At 44.7% G+C, this 13,011-nt stretch overlaps 2 protein-coding genes across 2 annotated transcripts in view; one reads left to right on the top strand and one right to left on the bottom strand.

Annotated features, from left to right (window-relative positions):
- Nucleotides 1-5,486, bottom strand: part of Cdh2 (cadherin 2) — a 208,082-nt gene extending 202,596 nt beyond the window's left edge. Inside the window, exon 1 of the mRNA XM_004853132.3 lies at nt 5,185-5,486. Within this exon, the coding sequence (XP_004853189.1) occupies nt 5,185-5,244 (60 nt within the window). The 5' untranslated portion in view covers nt 5,245-5,486. The remainder of the gene's footprint in view (nt 1-5,184) is intronic.
- Nucleotides 5,243-13,011, top strand: part of LOC106010046 (uncharacterized) — a 164,468-nt gene continuing 156,699 nt past the window's right edge. Inside the window, exons 1-3 of the mRNA XM_087188715.1 lie at nt 5,243-5,418; nt 5,537-5,661; nt 5,709-6,237. Coding sequence (XP_087044841.1) covers nt 5,243-5,418; nt 5,537-5,661; nt 5,709-6,237 — 830 coding nt within the window. The remainder of the gene's footprint in view (nt 5,419-5,536; nt 5,662-5,708; nt 6,238-13,011) is intronic.

Below are 13,011 nucleotides of genomic sequence, written 5' to 3'. Positions count from 1 at the left end.
CCTCTTTCATGAGTTCTTTAGTTGCATGGCTGCCTAGAGAGCCTGAACCCATGCACAACTTTTACCTTTCATGGTCATTTAACGTGGGGGGAAGAGACAGAATGAGGGAATGAGGGCACACTGTAGTGTTTTTACTGATAGAAATTGCTGTAAATATTTTGAATAGTTTCAGTACAATAATTGAATTGATTAAGGCAGCCACAGAAAGACAACCATGGAAGAGGACTTCCAGAACTGCTTCAGAAAGCTGTAAAAATGATGGAAAAATGGCATTCAAAGTGCGGGGGAATATTTTGAGGGGGGATAATGGCAACGTGTCTTTTATTATAACCTAATTTTTAAAAATTTTATTTAAAGAGTATTCACTGTATTTTTGATAACACCTAGTATAAACGCACACACACGTAGATCGATCGATAGATAGACATAAATATGGCTAGATATGGAACCTCCAGGGCTTGCATGTTAAGTTCAGTTGGAAACTGACATGAAAAAGCACACTGAATACCAAGGAGTAACTAGGAAACAGAAACCGATCGGGATGTATGTGTAACCCAAATTTTCTTTTTAAAAACTATTTAACACAGCTTGTAATCTTTATATCTATATCTTTCAAAAGATCCCATTGAGCTTCTGAATTTACCTTGCTCTGCCTAATTTAAACCTATCACTGTCTATATGTAGTGGATAACACCTTACTAAAACATTAATCTGTATAGTTTGAATAGCATTAATTAAAATTTATCGATATCACTGATGTAATTTTCTGACAATTTAAAACTTCAGTAGGAAAAACAGAAATATAAGGTATATATAGTGACTTGTTGGTACAGATTATATTTCAATTTATAGTTTTTTACCCAACTTGAAAATATTTAGGTTCCAGATGTACTGATGACAGTTAAAAAATACTTATTCAAATGACATCCAGATTCCAAATCTATCATACTTTTAAATGGTTGATAAATTCACCGCCAAGTCTGAGCAGCCCTTAAACTTGATTACTTTTTGTGCCTGAGCCAAAAGAACAAATTTGAATAATGTTAACTTGGGCAAAATGGTAGCGTGTATACACAAACACTACACTTCTCAAAAACAGCTTTGATTTTTCCTTTAAAAATCACTCTTCTAACTTGAAAATATCCTCTTGAAAACAGGATGGAGATTGGAGAGACTTAGGATTTAAAAAAAGAAGAAATACTTTAAAGCAAGATTAACTATTGCTTTAAGGCTTGACATTTCCCAATTAATAATCCTAAAGCTTAATGAGGCACAACAAACTTAAGAATTGAAAATTTTTAATGAAAAAGAAATTAAGGACAGTTTGGTGCAACATACTGCCGCCAAAATAATCTATTTCATAATGACATTAGTTTCTACATGCAAAAAATAATTTAAATGATAATAATTTAAAAAGAATTTCCTCTTAAAATCTCAGTCTGAACTTTTCAAAGGGCAGGGCAGACTGCCATTAAGATACAAGTCAAAAAGTATAACCTATATGTATATTTTGAATTTGTAATTGAGGCCTATGTGTGTGTGTGTATGTCCTTTGAAATATATATCCAAAATATTTTAGAGAACACAAATTATTTTTAAAAATGAATCTAGTACATGTGTAATGGACCAACTATCAATAATGACCACATGCCTCAAGACAAGCAAAAGCAAAGACAAATATCAATATATTCAATACCTTAAATAAACTGTGAATACCAACTAATTCCTTTTACTTTCACAAGAACTTGAAAAGTTGCAAAGATACATGAAAATCATAAACACTGAGAATAAATACATGTTTTATACTTAGGATGATTATTGAATCTTAGATTTTCCACATGGCAAAACAAAGTTTATTTCTTTCTTTAGGCATTTCATATCTTCAAAGTAAGGTTGAGGTAAAAAAATGACATGGTTTATGCATCTATTTTCCAAGGTTCTTCATTCAAGTTTGAAACCAGCATGTATATGATAAGACTAAGACTCTAGAATATCTATAAACATTAAAGTATTGTACTGGAAGCCTTATATCCCATTCCTTATAATCTACTCAAGTGTATTTAAATTACAACAATGGGCTATGCAATTAAGATATAAACAAGAAAAACAAAATAGGTTTCTAATCTATTAATTGTTGGGTTGGTAGTGTTTAAATTGATTTTCTTCCTAATGATAAACCTATGTAAGGACTTGAAAGCCACTTGTATAATTTAAAAAGAATTTTGTGATATAACATTTTACCCCTTAATTAGTGAAATTTAATATTCCAATTCTGGGTTTTTTATATAAAGGACAATGCTAATACCTTTAATTAAAATAAGGAAGACCACAGAAAATCTTGAAGCTGAATATCATATTATGTAAAATTACCTGCAATTATGTAAATGTAGGTAAAGAGTAACTAAACTAATAAAGTGCCTCTCGAAGTAAAACAGGCAACGTGGACAGTTTGGTTAAAAATTAAAGCAGAGTCCACGAACATGCAGTTATATTTTACTGGTCTGGAAGAGCAAGCTAGCTCTGTAACTACACTAGAAACCAAACCGTTCTCTTTCTTAAAACTCTTGGCCGCTTAATCTAATTTGGACCAGGAAAAAAAAAATTATGGCAGATGACTGCGGAGGAGCCACATTCACCTTGAGGATAGATCTTTGTTGTTCTGGTGTGTAAAGACCATTAGCTCAGTCTTTTTTTTTTTTTTTTTTTTCCTGGTACTGGGAATTGAACCCAAGGGCTTGTCATTTGCTAAGCAAGCACTCTATCCCCTGAGCTACATCCTACATCCCCAGCCCTTAAAGACTTTTCTAGTCTCTGCTGCACCGTTCACATAGAGCACTTAACCCTAAAAACTCACGTTGCACGAAACTGTTCTGCGTCCAATCTCAATGACCTTTCACATCATTCAATGTTACTGTTCCACCTGTACTCGTGAATTAGACTGCTGAATAACCTGATGACAAAGTTATAATGCCCTCTTCCGCGAAGGTTTACAGAAGTCAACATCAGTATAGAAGAAAAGCAAAGTACACATAGAGTTTAGATGGACCTATTACCCAATGTTTCTAAATGGTATTTTTCAAAATGCTTAAAGAAAAAAACCTGACGTCCAACATTCACACCTGACTAAAAGGCCGAGGGTGGAAAGGAGATTGCTCCGCTCTTGGACTTGCCCTGGTATTAATGAACCAACACGAATACCTCCTCCTGCCCCAACTCCACTCCACAGTTCAGTGAGAACTTACATTTAGGTCAAAAAGTTGGTGCAAATAACCAGCGACTGCTGGATTCACAGTCTGAGGACTTAAGGGCAGTAAATGAGCAAAGCTGCGCAATGATGTATAAAAAATAATGTTTTTAAAAGTAACTGTTTCTTGACTTGAGACCACTCCTTTGTTAAAGAAAAAGAAAATACGATACACATAGGGTCTTTAAGTTTGTCTTGCCTTTCCCTTAACTTCATACAGTGGGAGTAGCACTTTTTTCCTTTTCACCCCGCAGCCTACCCTCTTTCAAAAACCCGATTTTTAAAGGAGAAACAATCAATGAAGTGACAAAAGGGGCAAGAAAGAGGAGTGTGCGCTGGGAGAATAAAGGGCGGTTTTATAACAGAAGGTACTTTTGTTACCAAGTGACTGGCAGGTCTCCTCCTCCGAGTCAGAAAAAAAATCCCATCCACTCCCCAAAACTGCAGAGGCCAAAATGTCTGGTCTAATAGTTCTGAAATCCCAGAGTCAGGACTTGGGGCGGGGGGGGGGGTGAAGAGTGGGGGAAGGGGAGAGAGAAAGATCAGCAGGAGGCGAAAGAACAAAAGGAGAAACCCGAGAAAGGGGGAGAGGAACGCGGGGCCCGGATGGTCCGGGAGCCGGTGGCGCAGGCGAGAGGCGGAAAGTGGTAAGCGAGGCCCAAGCGGGACGCGGAGCAGCAGCCTGGGCGCCGCACCCTGGCGCACCATGGACAGGGCTCGGGGACGCGGCCCACGCTCCTCTAGGGGGCGGCGGAAAGGCGCGAGAGACCCCAGCGGGAGGAGGCCGGCCGCGCCATCTGTCCCCACTTGCCACCTCCCGCGCAGGGCACTTCCGAGCCGCGCCCGCACTTGTCGCGGCTGCCACCCAGCTGGCCGCCGCCTCCCCCGACGGAGAGCGCAGGGTGCTCCGCGACGGATTTCCCGGCCCCGGGGCAAGGGCGGACACACCCCTCTGGCGCAGCCTCTCCGGGACCCCGCAGCAGACGGGGCACTGTGGGGGCCGCAGACGGGGCACTGTGGGGACCCCGCAGCACACCCGCCCAGCAGGCGCCAGGGTCGAGCCCGGAGGACCGGCTGGGGCTCGGAGGAGGCAGCCTCGGGCCGGACGCCTCGGGAAAGTTGGGCAGAGGGCCGGGCAGGGGGCGAGCGCACGGAGAGGCCGGGGGCCGCGACCTGCCTGGAGCAGGTGCTTCCCGCGGCGGGGAAGCTTCGCGGTGCGGCCGGCGCTCCGGAGAGGGCGAAGTGCGCAGGGCTCCGGCGGACGCGCCCCGGGACGCACGCAGCGCAGAGCCAGCCGGCCCGAGCCAGGGGACAGTGCCCGCGCTCCAACTTCTCCCCGCAGGCGTGGGGGGCCGGGGCGGGTGCGGGGGGCTGCTCGGGGCCGGGGGCGAGGCTGCCTTTCCCGGTGGGACCGACACAAAACAGGGCGAGCACAAGAGAAGTGTGAGCGAGGGAGACAATAGGACAGCGAAGCCCTTGGGCCCCCGGGAGGAGCGCGGGTGCAGGGTGGGGTGGAGTGCAGGCAAGTCCCGTAGTAACTAAGACACCAGAGTGAGAATTTCTGCTGCAAACTCGCAACCCAACCCCGAAGAAATTAAAAAAAAAAAAATCGGAGCAAAGTGCAATGCGAAGGGCGAGAAGCAGGAAAAACTGCAAAACCTGGGAGTTAGCCTGCGACCCTTGGCCGCTACCTGGGGACATCCCCCGCGGGCTCCCCCGCCCCAGAGGGTGGCAGCGGGGCCCGCGATCAGAGGGGCAAGGGAGCCCAGTTGGCCCCGGCAGCCCGGCCCGGACTCCGTGCTGTGCAGCTCCGGGCCGCGCGGTGCGGCAACTCCCTTCCCGGGTGCGCAGCCCGGCCCCGCAGCGGTGCGGGGAACAAAGGGACCCGGCGCCGCCCGCCCACCCCGCCCGCAGCCCGGCCCGCGGGGACGGCCCTGTACCTGGAGCAGGGCCGCCAGGAGCGGCAGCAGGGTCCGCGGCGCTCCCGCTATCCGGCACATGGAGGCGGAGAGGGGCCGAGCGAGGAGCCGGAGGCGGCGGCGGAGGCAGCGGCAGCCCCAACAGCGGCGCGGAGAGAGGCTCCAGGCAGTTTCCACCCCTTCCTCCCTCCCCTCCCCACCCCTCCTCCGCGGCTCCGCGCTCCCCGCCAATGGAGAGCGAGCTGATGACAAATAGCGGGCCGCCGAGTCCGCGGGACTCGCACCAGGAGTAATAAAACAGACCCGGAGATCAAGGGCCAGCAGGGGCGGGGGAGAGGGGCGGGGTGCGTGAGGGTGAGTGTGTGCGTGTGAGTGTGTGTGCGCGCGCGCGTGGGGAGGCGGCCGCGGTGGCCGAGCGGGAGCGGCCCGGAGCGCGGCGGAGCAGCGAGTCTGCGGCGGCGTGGAGCTCGGCCGGGCCGGGGTGCGGAGCTCGTCGGCGTGAGGCTCAGGCTCGCGGCAGCGCGTCCCTGGGCCGCTCTCTCTAGGGCCGCTCAGGGAGACAGGGCGGCCGGGGACCGCGGCGGGGCGGGCGGGCGCTCCCGGCCGTGCGCGCGGCGCCCACAAAGGGAAGAGTCCCGCCACCCTGCCCCCGCTGCGTGGGGCTCAGCGCCGCCTCGGGCGCCCTCCCGAGCGAGCCCGCGCCGACTGGATACTGTCCTCTGGCCTCGGCCTGCTCGGGGCACGCCAGGGCCCGCGCGCTGCCCCGGCCCCGCGCCGCTCCCCGCCGCCGCCCGCGCGCGCCACTCTGCCCCCGCCGCTCCCGGCTCCCGCTGCCCGCTCCCCGCGCGGCCAGCTCCGCGCCGTCCCCTCCCGCCGCCTCGCCCCCGCCTCCTCCTCCTCAGGCCTCCCCGCCCGCGTCGTGGCCAATGGGAGGCCACCGAGCCAAGGCGGTCGCCGGCCGGATCCGCGGCAGCCGCCGCCCCCGCCCTGCCCGAGCGCCCCGCTTTTTTGCTGCAGCCCGCGGGGGGTCGCCGGAGAGAAGCCTGGTGCTCCGAGCGCCGCCCCGGCAGGCAGGTGGAGGGGCTGCGGGGAGGAGGGGAACTCGCGCAGCAACTTGGTGGGGACGGCTCGGCTCGGTCCTCGGAGGGAAGCTGATGGAGATTAGGGATCGCGGGGGGGGGGGGGAGGGGGCGGGGCGGGGGGCGGGGAGATGCCTCCTTGGGCGTCCAACGCACGCTTCTCTATTTTGTAGTTCTTTGGAGATAGGTTTTTGGGTTTTCTTCCGCGTAGGGGCAGACACATCAAACTAAAGACGCGAGCAAAGCCCTCGCTGGCCATTGTTGTCTGGGGCGCTCACCACAGCAACCTGCTCGGGGAGCAGGCGGCTCCTGCAGGACGCACGCACCCGGCTCTCCAGCCTCCGCCCTTGCTGATGTGCTGGAACGGCTCAAGTTTTGGGGTTTCTGTTTGCTTTTTTTTTTCCCCAAAGCAGGAGTTTGAGAGTGCCTGCTATTTCTCTGAAATCTCTCCTTTTACTTTTACTTTTACCTTTATTTATTTATTTATTTATTTATTTATTTATTTTTACTCGATGGTGGGATTGTTCATATTTTGGGGTAAATACTTTCAGGGACTTTGACACCGTCCTGCACCCCCCCACACACAATAATTTAGAAAATAAAAAAGCAGAGAGACACAAAGCCAGAACTGGAGGTGAAAATAGGATTATCTGAAAGATAAAATGGCCCATACAGAGTTCGCACCAAGTAAAGGCTGTTTATTTTCTTTTAAGGCATGAACCTGGTAGGCAACGAAAGAGTGAGAGACTTTTACAAGTCTGGATAACAAACACTTATGCAATGGGAAAGGGGGTGGGGAGCAGTTGATTCTGGCGAGGTAATAAATTTTTTTCTGGAATCTTTTCTTCAAAGGTTTTACAGGTAAATAAAAATACCTGCTTTATCTAACCATTGCAAACCTTGGTGGATGGGTGAACCTCCACGCAGTACAGGAACTCATTCTCCCTTTAATGCTTACTCTTTGAGCAACTGAAAGGTTAACGTTATTTAAATTGGAGTTTCAAGATACTGATCACTTAAGAACTTGATGATGAACCTGAAAAAATCAAGTACTAATTTCTTCCAGACAACTGATGCAGCTTTTAATAATGTGCTCTTGCTGGTTAGGCTTTTAAAATTTTAATATTAATGGGGGGCTTATTCAATTTTAATTAAAACATAATATTGTAAGCCATTTTTAAATGAAACTCAACATTTTTTCCTGCATTTTCTTTCTTCTCGAAAGAATAAGAAAGGTTATGTTAATTAAATTGGAAAGATGAGATGAAAGGCTCTGCTAATATAGCAATCAGAGCTACTTGTTCTTTCTCTTCCCCTTTTTTGCTAGATATTATTGTCAGACTACTGCTATCCAGCCTAAAAGTTAGCTTTGTGATAGGATATTTGTAAATCCCAGCTTCAAGGAATCATGCATAATAGTAAAACAGAAGCAGCACAAGAGACATGTTTGTCGTATTCTCAAGTGGAATTTATGGATCCCGTTTTTACCCCTGGGAATTAAGGTGTGATCCAGGATGTGGGGCCTTAGTGGGATCCTCAGCTTTCCCAGCAGTAGCCACACATGTTTATTGCCATGCTGATTCATTTGTAGGTAGAACACATTTTAGCATGAGCAAGTCTCTTGCTTGTTAGTATCATTTGCTTAAAGCTTTAAACATCGTGTCCTCTAAATTAACTCTTTATTATGACTTCAAAAGTCTGCTTTGGAATGGCTGCCTTGTCAACTGTTTTTCTGATTCCAACAGTTTTTGATCATTCAGGCAAGCACTTCCAATATTTTTTTAAATTCAATTTGCATGCCTGTCACTTTTCAATGGTTGTAAATTGGATTTGGAATCTTGCCTGATTTTAATCTGATCACCTGGTCAGCTAGATCTTGCTAATAGGCCTTTGATTGCAAAAAGTAATAGCCAGGTCTAAAGTCATGTTGGAGATTTTGTGCATGCATCGGATGTCCATGAAGAAGATCTAGTGTTGTCTATGGCATCTAGCACAGGTTTGCCTCTGTAACAGCATCCTTAATGTCATGTGACGGGGCCATTCATTTTTCTGAGCAGATGATGACCATGCCCTCAGACTTTTAGTCCCTGTTCAAGCACTGCCTGTCTGAAGACTGGCTTTCCAACAGCCTGTAGAACTGCAAGGAGGGCAGAGGCCTTGCAGGGACCCAGAGAAACAACCACATGGTACTGTGAGTGAGGTTCAAGAAGACAAGAAAAATGATAAGAATTAAGGATGGGTTCGTGTACCAAAAATCAATCTAATCCTTGATTTCTTACCAAAAGGCTCCTGCTAATGTACTACAAATGTGTCTGTACACCGAGCGTTTTGCGCAAACTGAGTCATTGATCTCTTGCACATGTAGACAGTTTCCATAAGAATGCAGATATGGTCACGGTCCATTTGAAAACATCATTTCAAAGTAGAATCGTAATGACGTTTTGCTGTGGTGTGTTTTCTCATCTTGTGAGCTTTTGTACAAGAGGCTCTCCCTTCAGAAACGAATGGCAAGCAGTCTAGTGTCCTTCGCATACCGCCTGCAGGCGCACCTCCAGGGCAGGACCCACACATGCCTCCAGTCACGTAGTAATGCCCACTTCCCAAAGGTTGAACGAACATTCTTCCTCCTTCCCAGTCTCCAGGAAAAGCTAGTTCCATCTTTTCTCCCATAAGAATCACCCACAAATTACATTTTCCTCCTCAGTTAACTTTAGTGTTCATTAATGCTAAACTTTCTTGGGTAACACCCCTTTAAGAAAGCCATGGAATGTCCTACGTGAAACTTTAAGATGGCCCATGCAACCACCTCACGTGCCAGTAGGGACACTAGATGCTAACAAAGGTAAACAGAAGGCTACCTGCTGGCCACTCTTCTTGGGCTCTTTACCTGATTCAAGGGAGACCTTTTAACATTAGAAAATTCAACTTCCTGGAACAAGAGAGAAGTCTGAAAAGAAGAAAATGTAAAGATACTAAGGATCATCTATTTTCTCAAGTATTTGTTTTCTTCTACAGATCTCAGTTCTCATGTGCCTTTCTTCATATGATCATCTTGCCTTGTTTAGTGTGATTTTGGCACAGGTAAAGGTCCATCTCTTTGATACAAGCTGGCTGCTAAGGATAAACATGCCATTCATGTGGGACTTAACCAGGGCAGTATTGCTCTGCTTCAATACTAGAAGAAAAAAAACTTTAAATTTACACTCATTTGGAGATACTATTTTACTTTTATTTTTCAGTATTTTAAAATCAAACTCTCATCTCATGAAAAATGCAGCTAAGAAACTTGAAGTACATATGGTCAGTCAGGTAAGTGAGTTATAAATTTGTCTGATGAGCAACTCAGCAGAGGGATGTAATCAGAAGTAACCCTTGCTCAATAAGGAAGCTAAGCAAAAAGAATGCCTCTCTGGAAGGGAGAATATATAACAAATGGATAGGGCTTTGAAGCTAACCAGTTTGAAACTTTTTTGTTTTGTTTTGGGTGCTAGAGGTGAAACCCAGGGCTTTGCACCTATTTTACAAGTGCTGTACAATGAGCCGTATCCCCAGCTTAGTTTCTTAACATTACTAAGATCTTTTCTTATTTCTAAAATGTGAATAATACCAATTGTCTTACTTTTCTCTTTGTTGAGACAAAATACTAACACTCAAAGGTAAAGCTGGAAAGGTTTATTTCACCTCACACTTTGTAGAGGTTTCAGTCCATATTTGGCTGGCCACAAGGCAGGGCAGCATAGCAGAAGGCCATCACAGATGAGAAACAGTCCGTGGCATGGCAGGCAGAAGGCAGCAAGCACCCCGCTTTCCTTTCCCTTTTACCCCATCTAGGCTATGTGCCTTTTGGGTGGTGCTAATTACAATCAATGGACTAATTTCGTACCACACACTCTTAATCCCAGTACCACATCCCCTAGATCCAGCCAGCTCCAAAAGCCCCACCTATGAGCAAATAAGGATTTGGAGAGATATCTAGATACAAGCTGTAACACCAATATTTCCTAAGGAAACCTAGTATGAACAAAGTGGAACACAGGTGGGTCTTGGTATTTAACTTAGGTATGCACTAAATATGCTGATTTCCATAGAGAATTCAGAGCAGTTAACTAGAAATCTCAATAAATACTCTTCTGAACTCCTCCAATTATGTCTCAAAATTTTTTTAAAAAGGCCTTTAATAAACATTTTATCGAAGTTCAAATTTTATAGAATAACACCAAATCTCTCATATAAAAAGTATTGATGAGTAAATAATTCACAGACTAACACAAGAAATGAAAATTTAGTATCTTTATAAAATGCAAAAAAACCAAGGGTGTGGCATATGAAAATATCTGTAGGAAACAATATACTCAGTATCAATGTATTGGTTTATGTATTGGAAAAATAATTCATTTTAAGTTATCTCATCAACTAATACTAGCAGGGCCAGTACTAAAACTTGCTTTTTACCTACCTCCTGTGAACCTGATTCATGTGGTTTATTGAGCCACTTTCTGTGTCTCCTGAAGACCAGGCTGTATAGTTGATCACATGAGTCCTGCTTAAAGGTGATCTATAGTTGAGAAAAATAGGATTTGTGTGATATCCAAGAAATCCACCTGTGCTCCAGAGGGCTGGATATTTATGCAGTAACACCACAACTTCTGAATACAGTGCTTAAAAGTCCAAGGCCTGTTTCTCAACTGCATCTTAAGGAAATAAAAAAATCACACTGAAGACTTTGGTAATGTGTAGTTGTGCCAAACTTCTCCCCTGGTGTCCTTTTAAAAGCAAAGATCTGCCTTCAGGAAAGTTTGGAGATACAACTGTCAGTGTTTAGAGGATAGTGAGACACATTTACTACCTGAACTTCTATTGACTGTGCCCTTTCCTTCAGTGAAAAATTGAAGAAGTTGATAAAAGTATTGGCTCGAGCATAGGAGATCGGTCTTCTTTTCCCAGATCTATGGCTGCCTGAATAATCTTAAACATGTCATTGAATTTCTTTACATGTTTTCCTATCTATAGAGGACAGATAATGCCACTTTCCTTATGGGAATGCTAGAAGGACTAAGAAAATGTCAGTTAAGCTCTGTTTTGTTCATTGGAAAGCAGTTTTACATAAAGATGTATTCTTTAAGGCTGTGAACTCAACTATAAGAATGATTGGCATCTAAAATTAAGTCACATTTTAATGATGTGGCATAACCAAGCGACCGAGTGCTTTTTAAATCTTTTTATTCCCCGTTATCCACAAATTTTAAGAATAACACTTATCGCTCCCATTTCAAAGGTTAACATTCATAGATATTTGAGAAAATTGTACCACTAAATGCACCGCAATCATTCCTGGATTGTTTCTTCTTCCTATTGTTGAAGCATGAACTGTATAGAGATGGTTTGAGTTTCCTTTTAAACAGTGAATTTAAAATCAACAATATTCTCCTTTATTACAGTTTATAATGTATGTCACCTTGATTCATTCTTTACCTTCTAGCTCAAAAGAACTGAGTGATTATCACGGATAAGCATTATCTTTCTGGGAGGTCTATTATTTTAAATCATCTTAGAGAAAGGTTTTGCAAAGACACGTTAGCAAAAGATGGGACTAGTCTTTTTCTAAAGGTGTTATGACAGCCAAAATTAATTATATATTTGCATTGCAAAATGAATTTATCCAAGCAGAATGAAATTTGAAATCTTGGAAGTGACCTGGGACAAGGAGAGCTCTCACTTTGGGGGAAGAGGTCTTGGATCGTTCTGCTCTTCCATGCAGTGAGGGGAAGGAGGGCCAGAGGCAGGGACACATTTCACCACTACCCACAAGAAGAACAAAAGGAAATCATGATGTGGGCTACAGCCACAGGGCAGGACCTGGGTAAGTCATGAACTTAGTCGCTGCACAAAAAGTATTTGCCTCGTTTTCAGAGTCACGTAGCAAAACAGGATGTAGAATTTGGATAATAGCCTGGAGACAGCTATTCAACATCCAGAACTGATGGGAAGATCCACAGAATGACAGCAACAGATTCGTATGTAACAGTTTGTCCAGGACAGCTCAGTCTCTCGTCTCCCACAGGGTGCATGTTGCTGGATTAAGACGTGTCAGAAACTCCTGAGTTGTTTGCCATTGCACTCAGTTCTAAAACCACTACTTCAAGAAATACTGAATACCTACTTAAACTTCAAAAGTTCCTGCCTTATGTTGTTTTTGTAAGGGTAGAGACAGAGGATGCATAATTTTTTTTTTTTTTTTGTATTTTTGTAGACTTCTTTTTCATTTCAAAAACAAGCACAAGTGTAACATTACTGAAGAAGATAGGGCTTGGATTCCAGAATTTTTTTTCTCTTACTTCCATTACTACTTTCCTCCCCTACTGCCTTCTTTTTCTTGGGAAGAAGATCAATAGAATATTTCAGGATATTGATGCTTAATTTTTTATCTCTATCACCACCTCCCCTTTTATTCTTTCTTTCTGATAAATAATTTTCTGTGAGACTCCTTTATGTCTATCTCCCACCCTCTCTGTTGAAAAGTTGTTTTAATATTTTTGATTTGCAAGAGTGTTTGTTGGCTCTTCAGTGGTTTCATTTGTAGAACATCGCTCTTGTTTCATAAATGTCAGAACTTCTGTTATCGCTGTATATTGTTTGATAGTTTTCTGCTTCCTGCTTCATCTCAGTTTATTTCTGTAATATCATAGATTTTTTTAGAGGAGGGGATTGTTTAGCAGAAAAGCTTTCATTTAATCTTCCTAATTTACAGTAAGTCTCCCTACCCTACCTT

This window comes from Heterocephalus glaber, unplaced genomic scaffold, assembly GCF_053883595.1.
Source record: "Heterocephalus glaber isolate CG9 unplaced genomic scaffold, H.glaber_assembly_v1.0 deba00000331, whole genome shotgun sequence".
NCBI classification, from domain to species: Eukaryota; Metazoa; Chordata; class Mammalia; order Rodentia; family Bathyergidae; genus Heterocephalus; species Heterocephalus glaber.
Note: the sequence above shows the minus strand (reverse complement) of the source record. Positions and strands in the feature narration are given on the sequence as shown.